The sequence below is a fragment of the Monodon monoceros genome, unplaced genomic scaffold (assembly GCF_005190385.1).
Source record: "Monodon monoceros isolate NGI ecotype Baffin Bay Population unplaced genomic scaffold, NGI_Narwhal_1 Super_Scaffold_10, whole genome shotgun sequence".
NCBI classification, from domain to species: domain Eukaryota; kingdom Metazoa; phylum Chordata; class Mammalia; order Artiodactyla; family Monodontidae; genus Monodon; species Monodon monoceros.
The window spans coordinates 47,140,376-47,161,865 of NW_021703766.1; the positions used below are offsets into that span (position 1 = coordinate 47,140,376).

General features: G+C 52.5%; 1 protein-coding gene across 4 annotated transcripts in view; it reads left to right on the forward strand.

Annotated features, from left to right (window-relative positions):
- Positions 1 to 21,490, forward strand: part of GRIK5 (glutamate ionotropic receptor kainate type subunit 5) — a 51,659-nt gene that overhangs the window by 11,041 nt on the left and 19,128 nt on the right. For all 4 annotated transcript variants that reach the window (XM_029211173.1, XM_029211164.1, XM_029211184.1 and 1 more), the window contains 6 exons: positions 936 to 989; positions 1,089 to 1,250; positions 2,853 to 3,005; positions 3,359 to 3,463; positions 3,590 to 3,697; positions 14,401 to 14,604. In XM_029211173.1, the coding sequence (XP_029067006.1) occupies positions 936 to 989; positions 1,089 to 1,250; positions 2,853 to 3,005; positions 3,359 to 3,463; positions 3,590 to 3,697; positions 14,401 to 14,604 (786 nt within the window). The remainder of the gene's footprint in view (positions 1 to 935; positions 990 to 1,088; positions 1,251 to 2,852; positions 3,006 to 3,358; positions 3,464 to 3,589; positions 3,698 to 14,400; positions 14,605 to 21,490) is intronic.

Consider the following 21,490-nt stretch of genomic DNA (forward strand, 5'->3'; position numbering starts at 1 on the left):
GGGCACTCCTAGCATGGAGACGTCTTCTAGCTTTGTTTTCCTTGAGGACTGTGAGAAAGGGGGCTCACAACATGAATCTTGGGATTTATTTATTTTTATTTATTTTTTATTTTTTTATTTTTTTGGCTGCGCTGCACGGCTTGCGGGATCTTAGTTCCCTGACCAGGGATCGAACCTGTGCCCCCTGCAGTGGAAGTGCGGAGTCCCAACCACTGGACCACCAGGGAATTCCCGAATCTTGAGATTTAAATTGGCTGCCTTTCATTGCAAAGTGCTTTTTTTTTTTTTTTTTTTTTTGCGGTATGTGGGCCTTTCACTGTTGTGGCCTCTCCCGCTGCGGAGCACAGGCTCCGGATGCGCAGGCTCAGCGGCCATGGCTCACGGGCCCAGCCGCTCCGCGGCATGTGGGATCTTCCCAGACTGGGGCACAAACCCGCGTCCCCTGCATCGGCAGGCGGACTCTCAACCACTGCGCCACCAGGGAAGCCCTGCAAAGTGCTTTTAAAGATTGCAGGGGGTAGTTTTTCTGACCTGTGACCAGGCTGAGCCTTACACATTAGCAGCCCAAATTTGGCTTTGGGGCAACCTGGGGGTTAAGGTTAAGGTTAAGGTTGCCCTCCCCCGCCCTGTTTCTGAGGTGTCCCTTTGCCTGTCTCCAGAAGGCAGTCTTCTAAGTGACCTAAAGAGGGAGGCGGGCACTTGAGGGTGTCATTCTCTCCTCCAACAAAATCTTCTTCCCACCTGGGGCCCTAGTCACCCTGCGGGACATGAGCAACCAAGGTCTCCCTCTGCCCCCACTTGTCTCCTTTCCCCTGTCTCTCTCTGTCTCTGGGTGTCTTTTACTGTTCCTCATGGGGTGTCTCCTTGCAAGGCCTGTCTCTAAATCTCTCTTGCTCTCTCGACTTCTCCCCATGCCTGCCTCCTGTGTTCTCCAGGCCTCGGAGCTGGGAATGACCTCAGCGTTTTACAAGTACATCCTCACCACCATGGTGCGTACCCTCTGCAGTCCCCGAAGCCCCCATCTCCGTGTGCAGCATCTGCCCTGACGTGGGCCCAGCCCCTCCCTCACCCCCTCTTCTCGGTCCCAGGACTTCCCCATCCTGCACCTGGACGGGATTGTGGAGGACTCCTCCAACATCCTGGGCTTCTCCATGTTCAACACCTCTCACCCCTTCTATCCTGAGTTTGTGCGCAGCCTCAACATGTCCTGGAGGGAGAACTGTGAAGCCAGCACCTACCCCGGCCCCGCGGTGAGCTCACACCCTTGCCCCCGGCACATGGGCATCCTGCACACAGACACTTCCAGGGCCCCTTCAGGCCTTGGCCGGTTGTGCTCAGAACCCTCCGGTGCCCCACTCGCTTTCTGAGAACATCCACGAGGCCTCACAGCGTGGCCCTGAGCTAAGTCTGACCCCTTTCTTCCTTTCCACCTCGCAAGCCGCTCCAGCCACATGGGTCTCCTCCAGGTGCCTCTGCTGCCCCAGCACATGCGCAACTCAGGGCCTTTGCACTTGCTCTTCCTGCTGCTTTGCGTGCACTTCCCCAGGGAGCTAGCAATTTGCTCCCTCCTCTCCAAGTTACTGCTCAAATGTCCCCCTGTTTACAAAATGGCAAACTACCCACTATTTAGCCACCTTCCCTGCCAGATTTTTCTCCATAGCATCTATCTTTGCTTATCTAGTCACCATGTGGCTTGCTCTACGTTTTGCTTAGAGGTATGTACACATATTTAGCTTGTAAGTTCCATGAGGGCGGGCGTTTCTGTTTTGTTCACCATGGTATCCCCAGCATCTAAAACCACCTGCTCAGAGTAGGTATCCGATAATATATGTTGAATAAATGCAGACATACAAAAGATGCACATTTATGTGTATTTGTTCACAAACATCTAGCCATACACCAAGGTACCAAGACACTCCTACGTGCAGAAGAACTCACACAGACACTGAGCCTTGCAGTCAGACATGTGCGTGCAGGGCCATCACACACATACACGGACAGGGGAGCGTCCATCCGCACCCCACACCTACCTACCCAACACGGATATTCAGACCTTTACCCCACCCAGCCAAGACACGCTCTCCCAGACACACGTCCCATGTTGGCCGTCACTGCTCAGTGGCCAGTTTGTGTCGAGCCCTCACTGTGTGCCAGGCGCTATTTTGAGCACTTTGCATGCATTGTCTCGCTTGAGCCCCACATAAGCACTCGGAGGCAGAGATAACTATCACCCTTCCTTTACAAGGGAGGAAACTGAGATTCTGAGAGAGGTGTGGACTTGGTTCTCTACAGGAAGTAGTAGGGCCGGGCCTCCAGCTCAGAGCCTCCCAAGCCCTGGACTCATAACCATTACGTTCTCCTGCTTCCTACACATCAGGCCCACCCTGTATATAGACAAATAAGCATGTTTTTCCAGCCCCACCCACATAAATGTGTCCCCAGACACACTCAGACAGGGGCTGTGGCTGTCTCCCCCCACCCTCCATGACCCTACATCAGCCACAAAGACACACAGATTCCTGCGCCCACCAACATCCCCCTTGAGGGTGACAGCTGGCCGTCTAGGCAAACCCTGTCAGACGTGCCCTTCCCCAAACAGACACAGGCCGCACGCAGTCAGGAAGAGCTGCCTCCATGGCGGCGTGGGCAGCATGCACGTCTTTCCCACTGTCATCTCCGATCCCCTAGAAGACCCTCCTCGCTCCTGACCTGCGTGGTTTTATGTTCCTGGAGAGAGGAGAGTTGTCTCAGGGCTTGGGGGTGGCACCATGGGGCTTTGGGGCTCCCCTGGCTGAACTGCATCTTTCCCATCCCTCCCCATCTCTGCCCCGCCCCCACACCCCACACCCCAGCTGTCAGCTGCCCTGATGTTCGACGCCGTGCACGTGGTGGTGAGCGCCGTCCGGGAGCTGAACCGCAGCCAGGAGATCGGTGTGAAGCCGCTGGCCTGTACGTCGGCCAACATTTGGCCCCATGGCACCAGCCTCATGAACTACCTGCGCATGGTGAGCCGGGAGCGGGGAGGGCCGAGGTGGCGTGGCAGCCTGCCTCCCGGGGGGGTGCTCACTGTGTCCATCCCCCCTGCCCTGTCCCCCCACCTCCGACCCCGGCCCCATCTCCTGCTCTCCCTGGGCCTCACTCTCCCGTCTGTCTCTCCTCTCCCGGCCTTCCTCTGCCTGTCTGCGCTGCCCTTGCCCTGCTTCTTTGTTCCATCTCCTCTCGTTTGCTGGCATGTTGTCTTACTCGTTTAACTGTGGTCCTTCCTGGTCCCTCTCCCTCGCTCTCGTCTCTTCCATCTCTGTCTCTTCCCCTCTGGGCCCCTGCCACCCTTCCCTCTGCCCTCCTCCCGCCCTGCTAGGTAGAGTATGACGGGCTGACTGGGCGGGTCGAGTTCAACAGCAAAGGGCAGAGGACCAACTACACCCTGCGCATCCTGGAGAAGTCTCGGCAGGGCCACCGTGAGGTGAGCATCCCCAGGACGATGCCAGAGCCTGGATGGAGCTGGGGGCCGGGGCAGGGCGGGGCGGGGCCCAGAGGGCTGAGGCATCCTCAGGCAGGGCCTGTGCTGACAGTGCCCTCTCTGCCTCAGATCGGGGTGTGGTACTCCAACCGGACCCTGGCGATGAACGCCACCACCCTGGATATCAACCTGTCGCAGACACTGGCCAATAAGACACTGGTGGTTACGACCATCCTGGTGAGTGGCCCTTGTGGGGACAGGCGGTAGATGAAGGTGCCTTTCCTGAGCGGTGCCTAGTGAGGAGGAGGGATGCCTGGGCTGGCACGGCACACGGACCAGTGGGGACGTGACCCAGGCACCCAACAACTCCTGACTGTGGCCGCGACATCACCAGCCTAATTGCTGCTGGAGCAGCGGTGGGCACAGACTCTGCCATCAGAGCCAGGTCCAGCCCTGGGTGCTGCCAGCCTGCCGATGCACGGCAGAGATGGGAACGACTGGCATCATGAGGATTCCACGAGGCGGTACAGGCGGGGCGCCTCTCGCAGCGCCTGGCCCAGGGTAGACCCCTGTAAATCACCATTGCTAGAGCAGTCATTTTGTCACATTTGCCCACCGAGTGTGTTGACACATGCCAACTTATTTAATATCCATCTTGAAGAGGCTCAGAGAGGTAAAGCAACTTGCCCAGGTCACACAGCAAGTATAAGGCATAGCCAGGACGAATGCCACGTCTCTTATAAGGCATAGCCAGGATGGATGCCGCGTCTCTGAGTCTCCAGAGCCCGAGTCTTAACCACTGTCCTCTGAATGTCCAGTCCTCTCCTTCCTGAGCACCAGCCGTGGAGATGGTCCTGTAGCCCCTGGAGTGTCACTCCTGCATTTTACCAGACCAGAGACTGAGGTGCCTTTGTGGGTCAGCGAGGATATATGGAGCACCTGTTCTGCACCAGGCACAGTGCTAGGCCCTTGCAGGTGTCACTCATTAAACCTCTCAGCTAGTCGGTGAGGTTTGTCCTATCTTCCTCCTTCTGAAGGTAAGGAAACAGGTCACAGGGCGAGTCCCTGCTGGAGCTGAGTGACATGCTTGGAGCCCCTGCCCTCTCCCCTGCACCCTGCTGCTTCCTGCCAGGAGGCCATGGAGGGGAGACGCACAGGACCTGGGGAGCAGGAAGCTGCCTCGAGCAGCTGGGTCCCTGGCCCGCCGGCATCCGTTGTCTGGGCGAAGCCCCTCGGTCACTGTGAGGTGGGCCGGCTGATAGCTGTGGATGCTGAGGTTGAGAGGATTACACAGGTTCCACAGGACGTCGGAGGCCCCCTAAAGCAGCGCGTCACAGAGCTATTTCCTCTGTCCCTAGGGAGCTCCTGACCTAATGTGGACCTCCTCCGGGGGAGGGCCAGATGGCTTACAGACGGGAAACCAAACACTTCGTAACAGCCTCACTCAGGGGCCCTGAGGACCAGGCCAGGCTGGCTGGGAGACGGAGCGCCTCTGCACGTGTGGGAGTGGAGCCAACCCCAGAGGCTTCCTGGGGTTCTCGGTGGGGAGCAGGGGTGGAGGTCAGGGAGGGGGTATCAGGAGAGCAGGGCTGTGACCCCGGGGGGCTTCCAGTCTTTTCCCACACTTGTCTCCAGTTCTCCCCAGGGCCCCTGAGCCAGTGTTGCCCTCTTCCTGACCTTCATTCTTCTCTTGATGGAGTCATTCATTTGCTCATTCATTCCACAAATATTTACTGAAGCTGCCCTGCACCAGACCTCACACATATTCTGGAGGCGGAGGAATGAGTCCCAGGTGGACCCGTGGTCTCCCTATCCTTGAGTGACCCTGCAGGGGGGATCCCAGTCTGGTGGAGACAGACCTGGACACAATCATTTCCACACAGGGTAATAAGGGACCCCCACAGAAAGGAGGGGCTGTCTCAGCCTTCAAAGGCCTGAAGAAGGCTTCACAGAGGAGGTGGTGTTAGACAGGGCTTTAGAAGCTGTGTAGGAGTTGGGTGCACAGAGAAAGAGGGACCTGGCCTTCCAGGCAGCAGGAACCACAGGAGCAGGGGCCTCAGGAGGTGTTTGCCAGATCGGATGCGGAGGCAGTGGCCTCAGTGTGCACAGCCGGACCTGCCCATTCGTTCACTAACATTTTCAGACTTGTGTTTCTGGGCTGGGCCTGCTCCAGGCACTTGGGGATTCAGACGTGAGTCAACCTGGGCGCTGGGGACAGGAAGCTTTCAGGGCTTGTCTTATTGCCTGCTCTGTCCCTTGGGCCTGGGGTGGTGCCTGGCACCTAACGAACATGGAGGGGTGGTGAGTGCTGTGACAGAGGTGGGGAAGGGTCTCTGGAGAACTTAGTTATGCTTATCCTGGTCGTTAGAGACCGTTAAGCAGGAAGGGGCAGGGCCAGATCTGGGTGTCAGAAAGGCGGGGCCCTGAGGGAGGCTGCAGGAGAGAGAGACGCCCCAGGTTGGGGAGGATGAGGCCTGAGCTGTCTGGGACTGTGGGGAGGGAGGGGATCTGATGTGGGATGTTAATGAGCTGGGCTGGGGGAGGGAGCAGGTGGGGTGGAGGTTGGGGCTGTCCCTGGGTGGTGCCCACACATCTGGAGTTGAGCGAGGGCGGGCTGGTGCCAAGACCGAGAGAGGTCCCTCAGGGAAGCTGGGGGTGCAGGAGAGGTGCCCCAGGGGATGAGGCTTTGCAGGGCCCTTCCCCAAGCCCCAGGCCCCGCCCCCTCCAAGAGAGGTTCTCCCTTCATCAGACTGGGACATGTCGTCCTGCTCTTTGGTGCCTCTGGGGTCAGACAGACCTCACTTGCATTCCTGGCTTTGCCTGGACCTCAGGTCATCCAACTCTCTAGGCTCCATACGTTCATCCTTAAAATGGGTCTAATAGTCCCACCTTGAAGGGCTGTGGGAGGATGGCGTGAGATCAGCAGGCCCCCCTGGCAGTGTCCTGCTGGGAAGATGTGCTGAGCACATGTGAATCCCTTTTCTCTCCCCATCTGGCATCATCAGTAAGAATAGCAGTCGGGAATTCCCTGGCTGTCCAGTGGTTAGGACTCTGCGCTTTCACTGCTGAGGGCCGGGGTTCAATCCCCGGTCGGGGAACTAGGATCCCACAAGCCGAGTAGTTGGGCCAAAAAAAGTAAAGAATAGCCATCATCGTGGCCAGAGTCTTTGAGCCGTATGCTGAGCTCTTCGCTGGTGTTACTTGGCGTTCATGGCAGCCCTGAGGCAGGTACCGTTGTGAGCTCTGATTTTCAGACAAAACTTAGGTGCAGGAGGGTTAGGTGACGTGAATCGCGCAACTAGAGGATGGCAGAGCCCACATACTTCTACATTGTGCCACACCACATCGATTTCTGCTTCTTTCCAAGCCCTCGCTTCTGCGTTCTAGGCCTGGCCCTGCTGTCTGTACACTTTGTGACCTGGGTGGGTCTCTTCTCTCTGTCCTCAGCTTCCTCCTATAAAATGAGGGAACTAAAATATGCATAATAAACTGAAGGGGGTAAACTAGATCGGGGTTCTTTAAACTGCCCTCCAGGAAGTCTTGGTTATGGAATTGGGTCCTGGCTTCACAAAAAAGGTCCAGGCAAGCAGCTTGTGAGGAATGTTCTAGAACCCACCCTACTTTAACATTTCTTAGTTTCAAGGGATTTTTATAGAAGTGTAACATGCATACAGAAATTTGTACAAATCGTTAAGTGTACCACTCACTGAATTTGCAATTACTGAACACACCTGTGGTACCAGTTCTCCCACCCCCAGCTCTCCATATGCCCCTTCTGGTCTCTAACCGCCCCCCAGGTTAGCTTTGCCTGCTTTGAACTTCACATAAATGGCATCGTATTCTATGTTCTCTCTCTGGTCTGCCTTCTTGTGCACAACACGTGTTTGTGAGATTCACCCACGTTGCTGCAAATAGTTTAGTCTCGTTATATGTCCTGTTATATGAACGAACCGCGATTTACTTACCCACCAAATTGATGCGCATTGAAGTTTTTTCTAGTTCTTTTGCTATTGTGAATAGTCCTGCTGTGAACACTCTACCACACGCCTTTCGGTGAACATGTATAGGCATTTCTGTCGAGTGTATTTGCAGGAGTGGAAATGCTGGAGTTTTCCAGCCTCGGTAGATACTGCCAAAGCATTTTCCAAAGTGGCAGTACCATTCCCCATTCCCACTGGCAGTGTGTGAAGGAGAATTCCAGTCGCTCCTCAGTTTAGCTGGTGCTGAGTATAGGAAGGTGCCAACCCTACTGTAGTTTTAACTTACATTTCCTTAACGACCGTGGAAGGTGACCACTTTTTCATTTATTGCCTGTTTGGAACCTTCTTTTGGGAAGTCCCTGCTCAGATCTTTCTCTATTTTTAGAAAATTGGAATATCTGACCTTTTTATTGATTTGTAATCTATTTATATGTTCTGGATATAAGTTCTTTGTTGGAATATGCATTGCAGAGAACTTCTCCCACTCTGAGGCTTGCCTTTTCACTCTTGGTGGTATTTTTTTTGGCTGTGCCGTGCAGCTTGTGGGATCTTAGTTCCCCAACCAGGGATTGAACCTGGGCCCTCGGCAGTGAAAGTGAGGAGTCTTAACCAGTGGACAGCCAGAGAATTCCCCTCAATGGTATCTTTTTTTTTTTTTTCCAGTATTTATTTATTTATTTGGCCGTGCCAGGTCTTAGTTGCGGCATGCGGGATCTTCGTTGCTGAGTGCAGGATCTTTGTTGCAGCGTGCGGGATCTTTAGTTGCAGCTTATGAACTCTTGTTTGCAGCATGCGGGATCTATTTCCCTGGCCAGGGGTTGAATCCGGGCCCCCTGCATTGGGAGCGCAGAGTCTTAGTCACTGGACCACCAGGGAAGTCCCCCCAGTGGTATCTTTTGATGAAAAGATTTTTAATTTTCCTAAAGTCCATTTTATCCTTTTCTCCCTGCTTTACGGTTAATGCTTTTATTTATTTATTTATTTACATACTTACTTATTTATTTATTTTTGGCTGCGTTGGATCTTCGTTGCTGCGCGCGGGCTTCCTCTAGTTGTGGCGAGCGGGGGCTATTCTTCATTGCGGTGCGCGGGCATCTCATTGTGGTGGCTTCTCTTGTTGCAGAGCACGAGCCCTAGAGCGTGTGGGCTTCAGTAGTTGTGGTGAGTAGGCTCAGTAGTTGTGGCGCACAGGCTTAGTTGCTCCACAACATATGGGATCTTCCCAGACCAGGGCTGAAACCCGTGTCCCCTGCATTGGCAGGCGGATTCTTAACCACTGCACCACCAGGGAAGTCCAGTTAATGCTTTTAGAATTTAAGAATTCTTGGGATTTCCCTGGCGGTCCTGTGGTTAAGACCCCGCGTTTCCATGGCAGAGGGCATGGGTTCAATCTGTGGTCGGGGAACTAAGATCCAACATGCCACACAGCATGGCCAAAAAAAAAAGAGTTCTCTGCCTACCCCAAGTTCATAAAGCTAGTCTCCTATATGTTTCTTGAAAATGTAATAATTTTGCCTTTTACATTTAGATCTACAATCCACCTAGAATTGATTTTTATGTGTTATGTGAGGTAGGGGGGATCAGAATGCATTTTTTCCATATGGATGTTTTATTGAATGGCACCATTTATTAAAATGTTCATTCTTTCCCCCTTCAGCACAGTCTTACCCTTGTCATAAATCAAGTATCCATTTATGTGTGGGTTTCCAAACTCTCCATTCTATTGTCTGTTTGTCTGTCTTTGCTCTAATACCACATTGTCTTAAATACCATAGTTTTATTTTATTTATTTTATTTATTTATTTATTTATTTATTTTTAACATCTTTACTGGAGTATAATTGCTTTACAATTGTGTGTTAGTTTCTGCTTTATAACAAAGTGAATCAGTTATACATATGTTCCCATATCTCTTCCCTCTTGTGTCTCCCTCCCTCCCACCCTCCCTATCCCACCCCTCTAGGTGGTCACAAAGCACCAAGCTATCTCCCTGTGCTATGCGGCTGCTTCCCACTAGCTAGCTATTTTACGTTTGGTAGTGTATATATGTCCATGCCGCTCTCTCACTTTGTCACAGCTTACACTTCCCCCTCCCCATATCCTCAAGTCCATTCTCTAGTAGGTCTGTGTCTTTATTCCCGTCTTACCCCTAGGTTCTTCATGACCTTTTTTTTTTTTCTTAGATTCCATGTATATGTGTTAGCATACAGTATTTTTCTCTTTCTGACTTAACTTCACTCTGTATGACAGACTCTAGGTCCATCCACCTCACTACAAATAACTCAATTTCGTTTCTTTTTATGGCTGAGTAATATTCCATTGTGTATATGTGCCACATCTTCTTTATCCATTCATCTGTTGATGGACACTTAGGTTGCCTCCATGACCTGGCTATTGTAAATAGAGCTGCAATGAACATTTTGGTCCCTAACTCTTTTTGAATTATGGTTTTCTCAGGGTATATGTCCAGTAGTGGGATTGCTGGGTCATATGGTAATTCCATTTTTAGTTTTTTAAGGAACCTCCATACTGTTCTCCATAGTGGCTGTATCAATTTGCATTCCCACCAACAGTGCAAGAGGGTTCCCTTTTCTCCACACCCTCTCCAGCATTTATTGTTTCTAGATTTTTTGATGATGGCCATTCTGACCGGTGTGAGATGATACCTCATTGCAGTTTTGATTTGCATTTCTCTAATAATTAATGATGTTGAGCATTCTTTCATAACACCACAGTTTTAAATTGTCTTAATACCCAGTAGGGTAAATCCTCCAGTTTTCATGTTCTTCTTTAGGATTGCTTTGGTTCTTTTGATCTTTTACATTTCCATATGCATTTAAATATCATCTCTAAAATTTTAGAAATATTTTAATATTAATATTTTAAACTGGGGGCAGGACAGAAGTTAATTAAATAGAATTAAGTAGCACTCAGTTTAATTCTACACTAAATAGAATTCAAAGCGTGTGGGGAGGGGGGGAGTGAAAAAATCCGTCCCCTTCCCTCTCCAGTCCCCCATTTTTTTCCCCATCCTCCCAGATATGTCTGAGCATGTATGAGCCCATACCCACTTTTTCCTTCACAAAGGATAGCATATTGTACACGTTGTTCTGTAGCTTGTTTTTTTCCTCTGAATATATCTTATAGAACTTATTTTAGTAGTTGCCTGGGATTCTTTGATGACATCAATAATCTTTTTAACCTGTTCCAAATTAGGCTGTTTCAGTCTTTGTTCCTGATACAAGAAATGCTGCCATGATTCTCCTGGACCTACATTTTTGTGTACAGGTGCATAGCCATTCGTAGGATGAGTTCTTAGAATCAGACTTAGCAACATCCCACTGTCCGTCTGCAATGCTGGGCTTCTGCAGAAGATTCTTTTTGAAGAAATCTGAAAACCTTGGATTAGAGGCTTCTTAAAACCCTTGGATCTGATGGTCTGGGGCTGCAGGTTGAGCGATAGATCATTGTTTTCTGACCTAGCGTTCTGTTCACAGGCCTCAGTCCCTGTTTTTGGCTCTATCAGCTCCCACCTGATCCTGAGGCCTCAAACCCAAATCCAGAACCCAGGTGCCTCAGTCTTGAATTTGAAGATCAGCTTGGCCTGGTGGAAGGAACAAGGGCTTTGGAGAGCACAGCAACTGGGTTTTGAATCCCAGCTCTGCCCAATCTCCCCTTCCTACTGCCCTGCTTCAGCTGTGTGACCTTGGGCAAAACACCTGACCTCTCTGAACTTCGGTTTCCTCCTATGTACATCCAGAGGACTGTATGAGCACCTTCCAGCTCTAACACTGGGTGTTTGTCTAGAGAATTCTTGATTTCTGATTCTCTAGCTTTGATACCCGGCCAGGCCCCCCCGTCTCTGTGTCTAGCTTCTCCCAGCTCCGCTCTTGTTTAGTCTGGCATAGGGCTTAAGAGCAGAGCTTTGGACTCAGCCTGACTTGTCCATCTCAGCCACTCACTACTTCACTTCTCGGGACCTGTGTCCTCATCTCTCAAATAGAGGTAATAATACTGACCTCCTACGCTGACAGAATAGCTGTCACACAGCAAGCCCACAAGAAATGCTAGCTGCTGCTGCTATTATTAGTATTATCTCATTCCTATTCCTGGTTCCACAGTTTTGGATTTGAAAATGTGGTTTGGGAGGGAGAGAAAAGCACTGACTTCCCTCCATCCCATCTCCCCTCAGCTCTGAGACTTTGTTGGGGTCCTGGAATCTAGTCTATAGGTACCTTATAGTACCCATCACTGTATAACAAACCACCCCAAAACCTGGAGGCTTCCAACAATAACGATTATTATTTCCCACAGTTCTGTGGGCCAACTAAGCAGTTCTGCTGAGCTCACCGTGGTTGCATTCAGCTGGTGTCTAGGCTGGGCTGTTGGCCGGCACATCTCGGTTCACTCATTCTCCCTCATCCTTCAGCAGGCTGGCCTGGGCTTCCTTTTTTTTAAAAAAAATATTTATTTATTTGGCTGCGTCGGGTCTTAGTTGCAGCACGCGGGATCTTTTGTTGTGGCGCATGGGCTCCAGAGTGCGCAGGCTCAGTAGTTGCAGTGCGTGGGCTTAGTTGCCCTGCGGCATGTGGGATCTTAGTACCCTGACCAGGGATCAAACCCACATCCCCTGCATTGGACGGTGGATTCTTAACCACTGGACTACCGGGGAAGTCCTTGGCCCGGGCTTCCTTACACTGGGGTCCCAAGAGATCTCTCTGAGGGCCCAGGCTCTGAAAGTCAGACAGCACTACTTCCAACGCATTCTGTTGTCCAAAGCAAGTCTCGAGGGCCGCTCAGACCCAAGGAGTAGAGAAATCCGCTCTCTCTTTTTTTTTTTTTTTTGTGGTAAGCGGGCCTCTCACTGTTGTGTCCTCTCCTGTTGCGGAGCACAGGCTCCAGATGCGCAGGCTCAGCGGCCATGGCTCACGGGCCCAGCCGCTCCGTGGCACGTGGGATCCTCCTGGACCGGGGCACGAACCCGTGTTCCCTGCATCGGCAGGCGGACTCTCAACCACTGCGCCACCAGGGAAGGCCCGCTCTATCTCTTGACGGGAGGAGCTGCAAAATACTGGGCATCTACCTTGGAGCTCAGTAACTTTGTGCTGAATGAATGAGAGGTGGCAGAGGTCACTTGACCTCTGTGAGCCTCAGCTTCCACATGTGTAAAGTGAGCCTAAGGATACCTCCCGTGGAAGGTCACTGTGAGGAATTTTTTTTCTTTTTTTTATTGCGGTACACGAGCCTCTCACTGTTGTAGCCTCTCCCGTTGCGGAGCACAGTCTCCGGACGCGCAGGCTCAGCGGCCGTGGCTCTTGGGCCCAGCCGCTCCGCGGCATGTGGGATCTTCCCGGACCGGGGCACGAACCCGCGTCCCCTGCATCAGCAGGCGGACTGTCAACCGCTGCGCCACCAGGGAAGCCCCTTTTTTTTTTTTTTAATGGCCACGCCACACAGCTTGCAGGATCTTAGTTCCCCCACCAGGGATTGAACCTGCGCTCTCGGCAGTGAAAGCGTGGAGTCCTAACCCCTGGATGGCCAGGGAATTCCCACTGTGAGGAATTAAATTGATAAAATCCAGAGAATGCACACAGCCCAGGGGCTGGTACTTCGCAGGTGTTCAGTCCACATGGTAACCATATGGGTATTATTGCCAAAGGTCTTCTTGCTGATTCCTAAGTCCTAACTCGTTTTATTCCTAAGTCCAAAGTGACACTGTACAAACAACCATTTAGACAATAGCTATGTAAGATAAGGACCCCTTTTGTTACCATCATCCTCATATACCTCGTCTTACTAGCACTTGGAATATGCTCTCTCTGCTTTTGTCCTTATTTGGCACAAAAAGGGTCGGTAAAGTGTGCTCAAACCCCTCAGAAATAAGCATCAACATAGCAAAACAGCTGTAGGCCAGAGATTGCAAACTGTCAGGTGTTTGTTTAGCCTGCGAAGCATTAAAAAAAAAAAATTGGTATTAGAATTTGAACTGTTGCTAACCTTTAAAATCAGGAGATTTTACAAAACATCCTGGGTTTCCAAATTCTCTTGACATTGGACCATCTGGCATCTCAGGCCTGCTTCCCTTGTGGCAGCATTGGGCTGGAGCTAAATCCTGGTGGGGCAGATCCTCTTTGATCCCTTGGTGGCTCATGAAGTCAGTTTAATGGGTTGTTGTTGGTTGTGTAGAAAAATGAAGTAGAGCAGGATGGAAAATAGCAGGGTATTCTGCCATAGTCTTAAGGGAAAGGACTGCTTTGTGTAACTAAGTCTAGTTGCATGTGTGCAACTGTGAGCACACAGACATATGTGTATGACTTGGATTACAAGTAAAATATATATATCTTACTGCGGGTTTTAGCCAAAAGTTTGAAAGTTTGGCAAGATCTCCATCCAGTCTGATTCATTCAAGTTACCTGCCTCCCTTGTAGCCATTTGAGCTTGAGATGAGCTTGAGTCTGGTGGAGATCAAACCAGTTTCCTGCGGTCTGCTAGGGCCTGGCAGGGTCCCTGTGCTTTTTCCCTGGTTCTGAGTATTTGTTTTTGTTTTGATAGTTATTTTTAGTTTCAGTTTTTAAATTGAAGTATAGTTGATTTACAGTGTTGTTAGTTTCAGGTTATACATATATATGTATGTACATATACATATATTCTTTTTCAGATTCTTTTCCCTTATAGCTTATTACAAAATGTGAGTAGAGTTCCCTGCGCCATAGAGTAGGCCCTTGTTGGTTATCTATTTTATATACAGCAGTGTGTATATGTTAATCCCAGCCTCCTAATTTACATGCCCCCGCCACCGACTCTGAGCATTTGTAAGCAGGGGATGAGGGCAAGGACTCCATCATCTCCACTCTGCGGGCAGGTTCCTGATCTGGCTGCAGCCTGGGCCCTGGGACCCACGACCCAGCCCCCAGATGCCCCAGTCTCTGACCCCTCCACCCCTTCTCTCCTGCTTCCCCAGGAGAACCCGTACGTCATGCGCCGGCCCAACTTCCAGGCCCTGTCGGGGAACGAACGCTTTGAGGGCTTCTGTGTGGACATGCTGCGGGAGCTGGCCGAGCTGCTGCGCTTCCGCTACCGCCTGCGGTTGGTGGAGGACGGGCTATACGGGGCGCCCGAGCCCAACGGCTCCTGGACGGGCATGGTCGGCGAGCTCATCAACCGGGTATGGCGGGGCCGGGGCTGAGGAAGGGGCTGTGGGTCGGGCGAGCAAGGGTGGGCAGGTGGGCAGGCGGGCAGCCAATGGTGCCTCAGAATCAGCCTGGTGCATACAAGGGGCGGGAGCCAATGGTGCGCTGTGTCCCTGTGGCTGGTGAGCACCACGGGGTGGGCACAGTGGGGAAGAAGGGCGATGCATCCCTTCCCGTGTTCCGCTTTCAAATGCTTCCCTCACGCCACCTTGGCTTAGTCGGTGCTCAAAGATGTGTTGAGTGAATGAAAGAGATGTGGGGTGGGAATTGGACAGACGTGGAGGAGATGGAGAAGGCTTCCTGTGAGAGGCAGGGAGAGGGCTAGGCGGCCGGGATGTGCGCTGTGCCCAGCACCTGCCAGGAGGTGGACGTGGAGGCTGCCTGTTGCGCTCACAAGGCCACGCATTCAGTAGGTGTTTATTGAGCACCTAGTGTGTGCCTTGCACCACGCTGGTGCGGGATATAGTGGTGAGCACAGGGGACCTGGACCCTGCTCCCAGCAACTTGGGGCCCCATTGAGATGCAGAAAAGCAAATGACCGCAAGACAGAGCCATTGGCTGATGGGGAAAACTCAAAGGAGGGACCCAGAGGCTCCTGACCCAGCCAGGCATCCAGGGAGGGCTTCCCGGAAGAGGTGACGCCCAAGCAGATCCCCAAAGAGTGTGAAGGAGTCAGCAGGGTGAAGGGGGGTTATGGGAGAAGGGCAATGTGTTTGATGGCATTTACAAACAGCGGGGGGTGGGTTGGGAACATGAGTAAGAACGAGTTGGGTATGGGGCGTATTAGAAGAGCAGCCGGGCCCTGAATGTGGGCAGGATTTGAATGTAGGTGAGGAGGGCAAGAGGCAGTGGGGTGGGGGGTGGTAGGCAGGGGTGCAGCGGAAAAAATATTTTGGAGTCAGACCAACCTGGCTTTGAGTGCTGGGGTGAGTCATTTCTTTCCTCGGAACCTCAGTTTCCTCTCCCTAGGATGGGGATAATGATACCTGACAGGTCTGTAGTAAGGTTACAGACACGCTGCACACGTTGCTTGTCATAGGTGGTTCTTTTTATTCCACTCATGAGAAGCCATGTGGGCGAATGCCCAAAAAAGACAAACAGGCCCCCAGCTTAGGGGCACGTCCAGGGCAGGTGTGTGGAGCCGGGACCTGTGGCCACAAACGGTCAGGGTGGCCTTGACATTGGACTTGGCTGACAGCTTCAGAGACTCTCACCCTCCTGAGCCCCTGAATGTCACCAGGGGAGACTCAAAAAGGCTACTTTGCTTGACAAGGATGTTTATCCCCGTAAGGCACTGATTTTCGAAAGTTGTTTTGACTGCAGAGCCTTTTTTCCGTTTGAAAGCGCCCTCAGGGCCCTGGACAAAGCAGAGCTGCTCTGGGGGCGACAGAGGTCGGGGTCGTCCCCCGGGTTCTGGTGGCTCGGTCTCTCTCACCCCACCCAGCTGGCAGGCCCGAGGCACTGCCCTACAGTCAGCCAGCTGGTTGAAAGCTTCTGCCCTGGGTGGGTTCAAGAGTCTGAAGCCAGGGCCTGAGGAGACAGGAGGCAGGAGCTGGTGGCCGGACGCCCACCTCACTGGCAGGCTTCCCTGTGACCTCATTGCCATAGCCTGGTCCCCAGTCTCGTAAGCTCAGAACTTTTGTTCATCAGGGCCCCCAGAAATAAGACTCCAGGAGAGCAGCCCTCCCCAACCAAAGTCACCGTCAACTGGACATCTGTTTATTCATCAACAAAGAAGTCCTATTTACAGCTGTATGACCTTGGGCAAGAGTCTTAACTCCCTGTGCCTCGAGCCTTCCCTTAGGACTTGGTGTGAAGGTGCCTGGGGTAAGCATAGCAGGGCTGGGAGCTTTTCTCATTGGTTACTGCTCTTGTGGTCCTGCGTCCTGTTTGAGTCTCTGCTGAGCATTTGTTGTGTGACCTTGGGTGAGTTACATAACCTCCCTGTAAAACTGCGGAAATAACAAATGCTAGCACATAGGGCTGTTGTGAGCATGAAATGAGTTAATCCATGTACGGGCTTGGAACAAGGCCGGGCAGGTAGTGGGTGCTGTGTGCCTGTGCTATCATTAGTGTTATTCCTGCCAGCACATACATACATTCATGCGTTCGTCCGTCCTCCAGCCAGCTAGTATTTATTGAATGCCTACTGTATACCAGGCCCTGTGATACACCCTGGGGATTCAGTGGCCTGGCCTGGCCTTGCTCTTACGGTTCAAGACTTTGGCCCGCAGCCAGAGGTCCATGGGATGCACCCCCTGCACACAAAGGGCTGAGCTGGCTCAAATGAGGAAACAGAATCATCGGGGCTGCTCGATGGCCTGCGGGGAGGTCAGGGGAGGCTGGAGAGGGCCAGGACTTGGTGGCCGCCTGTGGCGGGGGCGGAGGAGAGAGGACGTGAGCGTCCCTTCTGTTTCTGGCTTGGGCAGCTGGGCGATGGCGATGACATTTAGGGAGAGAACACTGGAGGAGGAGCAGGCTGAGTGTGCAAAGGATGGGCGGGGTTTGGCCTCTCCAAGGCTCAGCTGCCTGCGGGGGGCGCCGAGCACACTGAGCCCCGCACAGATACTCAGCACTAGGCTCAGCTGCCTGCGGGGGGGGGCCAAGCACACTGAGCCCCGCACAGATACTCAGCACTAGGCTCAGCTGCCTGCGGGGGGCGCCGAGCACACTGAGCCCCGCACAGATACTCAGCACTAGGCTCAGCTGCCTGCGGGGGGCGCCGAGCACACTGAGCCCTGCACAGATACTTAGCACCGTCCTCGCAGCCGCAGCTGATGTTGATGGGCTTCCCGCCACGTGCCAGAGACTTTGCAAGTGTTACTTAATTCTTCTAATAATCCTTCCGGGCCCAGAGGATCACTGCCCTCCTACCGATGTGAGATCAGGGGCTCAGTAGTGAACGGACTTGCCCCCAACACGCAGGGCTGCAGCCAGGTGTGACTGACCCAAGGCCTGTGTCCTTTCCAGACACCCAGCAGGTACTTGGGAACCCTAGAGTGGCCGAGGTGGTGATCACACCGTGCCAGGCTCTTGTCCGAACTGTAGGAGCTTGTGTGAACTCCTTGACTCCTCACAGGCACCCCCTGAGGAAGACCTGGTGTTTGCCCAGTTTTCTCTAATGGACAGAGTAAGGCACAAGATACTGTCCAGGCCACACGGCTAGTGACAGGCAGAGCCAGGGCTGGCACCCCAGCAGGATGGCCCAGAGCTGACAAGTGACTTCCAGATGGAAGACAGCCCAGGGCACCAGCATCCCCCCAGCCCCCCCCCCCCCACCCGCCCCCCACCTCCGGCCAGACTCAGGGCTTGTAGGCCAGTCTCGAATTATGGTCCATTTATTCCACCCAGTGGCCACTGCAGGAATTACCTTTCTCCCTGCCATCACTGCTGCGCTGTGAATTCAGGCCCCGCCCCTCTCACCAGCCTCCTCCTGGCCTCCCGTCTCTCTCCACTCCAGTTTGTCCTCCAGTAGGATCTCTGTACGAGGCAAGTCTGACCTATCACTCACAGGCTTTAGCTGTCACCCCCCGGGGCCCTCCGGTCTGGCCCTTAAGGACTAGGCAGATATCTTACGTCGGGTTTACAGGGACCAGATTCCGAGGTGCAGGTTAGCAGGCAGGTGTGTGCGGTGCCCTTGGAAAGCAGCGAGTGGAGGAGGAGGCTTGGGCAGAGGGAGGAGTTGAGCTGTGTTGCAGTCATGACTGGACCTCAGCCGTCCCACGGGCAGCTCTGGAGCTGGGATGGCCATCAAAGACATCCCCCTGGGCTTCCCTGGTGGCGCAGTGGTTGAGAGTCCGCCTGCCGATGCAGGGGACGCGGGTTCGTGCCCCGGTCCGGGAAGATCCCACATGCCGCGGAGCGGCTGGGCCCGTGAGCCATGGCCGCTGAGCCTGCGTGTCCGGAGCCTGTGCTCCGCAACGGGAGAGGCCACAGCAGTGAGAGGCCCGCGTACCGCAAAAAAAAAAAGACATCCCCCTGAGGTAAGGGGGAAGGCTTTTATGCCCCCACCGACACGTCATTGGATGAGGGCTGTCCTCGGGGAGGGTCAGGACCTGGGGCAAAGGGGTTCTTCCACCTACAGAGCAATCAGCCACCAACACCTGGTACCATGAGTGCCTGATCCGGAAGGAGGGTCTGGGCGGCCACCACGGTGTCCACTACAGCTGTGGGCTGGTTAGATGCCAGACAGAGCCAGCTTCAGGTTGCCCGCTTTCCCATGTGGTCCCTGGTGAGCCACTTCATCTCTCTGAACTAGCTTCCCCTCTTTTTTTTTTTTTTTTTGCGGTACGCGGGCCTCTCACTGTTGCGGCCTCTCCCGTTGCAGAGCACAGGCTCCGGACGCGCAGGCTCAGCGGCCATGGCTCACGGGCCCAGCGCTGCTCCACGGCACGTGGGATCCTCCCGGATCGGGGCACGAACCCGTGTCCCCTGCATCGGCAGGCAGACTCTCAACCACTGCGCCACCAGGGAAGCCCCTAGCTTCCCCCTCTTGAAGTGGGAATGATGTTCCCTTCCTCACAGAGTTTTGTGGGGAGTGGGTGAGGGGGAAGCTGGAGGTCCCAGAACAGAGCCTGAGTTACTGGGGCCTTGCAGGTAAGGAGTTTGCATGTTCTTGTTGTTTTCTTTTTGGCCGAGCCAGGTGGCTTGCAGGATCCTAGTTCCCCGACCTGGAATTGAAGCCGGGCCCCAGAATTGAAAGCACCGCGTCCCAACCACTGGATGGCCAGGGAACCAACCCCCCCTTTTTTTCCTCCTTTTTAAATTAATTAATTTATTTATTTTTGGCTGCGTTGGGTCTTCATTGTTGCGCGCAGGCTTTCTCTAGTTGCAGAGAGCGGGGGCTACTCTTCCCTGCGGTGCCTGGGCTTCTTACTGTGATGGCTTCTCTTGTTGCGGAGCACGGGTTCTAGGCACGCGTGCTTCAGTAGTTGTGGCTCATGGGCTCTAGAGCGCAGGCTCAGTAGTTGTGGCACACGGGCTTAGTTGCTCCGCAGCATGTGGGATCTTCCCGGACCAGGGCTTGAACCTGTGTCCCCTGCATGGACAGGCAGATTCCTAACCACTGTGCCACCAGGGAAGTCCCTTTTCTCCTTTTTGGATGTTGTTTTTATTGTGTTATGAAGTCACTGGAAGGTTTTAAGCAGGGAAAGTGCCATGATCTAATTTATTTATTCTTTTTTTTTTTTTTTTTTTTTGGCGGTACGCGGGCCTCTCACTGTTGTGGCCTCTGCCGTTGTGGAGCACAGGCTCCGGACGCGCAGGCTCAGCGGCCATGGCTCACGGGCCCAGCTGCTCCGCGGCATGTGGGACCTTCCCGGACCGGGGCACGAACACCATGTCCCCTGCATCGGCAGGCGGACTCTCAACCACTGCGCCACCAGGGAAGCCCTATTCTTTTTTTTTTTTATTGAGGTGAAATTCATATAACATAAAATTAACCAAATTCAGTGGCATTTAGTATATTCACAGTGTTGTGCAACCATCACCTCTATCTAGTTCCAAGACATTTTCATGACCCCCAAAGAAAACCCGAACCCATTAAGCAGTCACTCCCAATTCCCCCCTTCCCCAGCTCCCGGCAACCACCACTCTGCTCTCTGTCTCCATGGATTTACTTATTCTAGACATTTCATATAAATGGAATCAGCCAATATGTGGCCTTTTGTGTCTGGCTTCTCACACAGCATGATGTGCTTGAGGTTCGTCCACGCTGTAAAATGATGAGTACTGCCTTTTAGGGCTGACTAATATTCCATTGTATGGATATAGGACCTTGATTTAATTTCAAAATCATTTAAAAATGATTACTCTGGCTGCTGAGAAATAACCGTAGTGGACCAAGAGTAGAGACAAGGGGGTCCATTTCAGAGGCCATTGGAAGGTGTGGAAGAGAGAAGATGCTGGCTTGTGCTCGAGTGGTAGCTGTGTCAGGTGTACCACCAGGTGGGATGTGTGCCAGAGGGTGAGAGAAATCAAGAGTGAGTCAGGGTTTGGCTAAGCAGCTGGGCCAATGGCAAGGCCAGTTTCCACCATGGGGAGGACATAGGAGGAGAAACTTGGTGGGGTCGGGGGTCGGGGGGATAAGAATTATCTCTGGGCGTGGGTTGTTTGAGATGCCTATTTGAAATTCAAGGGGGAGACAAAAGAATTTCCTTGTGTGACTGAGCGTGAATTATTTAACTTGTCCACTATTGATGGATATTTGGGTGGTCTCCAGTTTTTGCAGGCGTAGACAATGCTACCATCAATTGGATTGGTGGGGGTATTCCTGAGGGATAAGTTCCAAGTGGTGGAGGCACTGGTTCAAAGGGTATGAACGTTTTTTAAGTATATACTGCCAAATGGTCCTTCAAAAAGGTTCCACCAATTTATATTCCCACCAAAAGTTCACGAGAATGTCAAATTTTCCACACTCTTGCCAACAATGGGTATTATCAATCTTTTAGAAAAACCTTTGCCAATCTGAGAGGCTAAAAATACCTCATTGTTTTAACCTAAACAGAATGTCACATGGCTGCGTATTAACTCCCATGTGGATGTACTGTAACTTATTGAAGCATTTTTTATATTTGGTTGTTTCCAGGTAGTTTTAGATGTCTGTCTGTGCTGTTAAAAACAACCATAAGCGAACGTCTCTACGCACGAAAGCTTGGCTTGCATTGTAGCTGGTTAGGATTGAATCTCAATAGAATCACCAGGTGAAAGAGGAAAGCCCTTCGTATGGCTTTTGTTGTATACTGTTGAACTGCTTTCCAGAAAGACTACATCAGTTTCTTTTTTTTTTTTCTTTTTTAACATCAGTTTCTATACAGGCTCCTTCTTGGCACTGAGGCTTTTGATGGACTTTTAGATATTCAG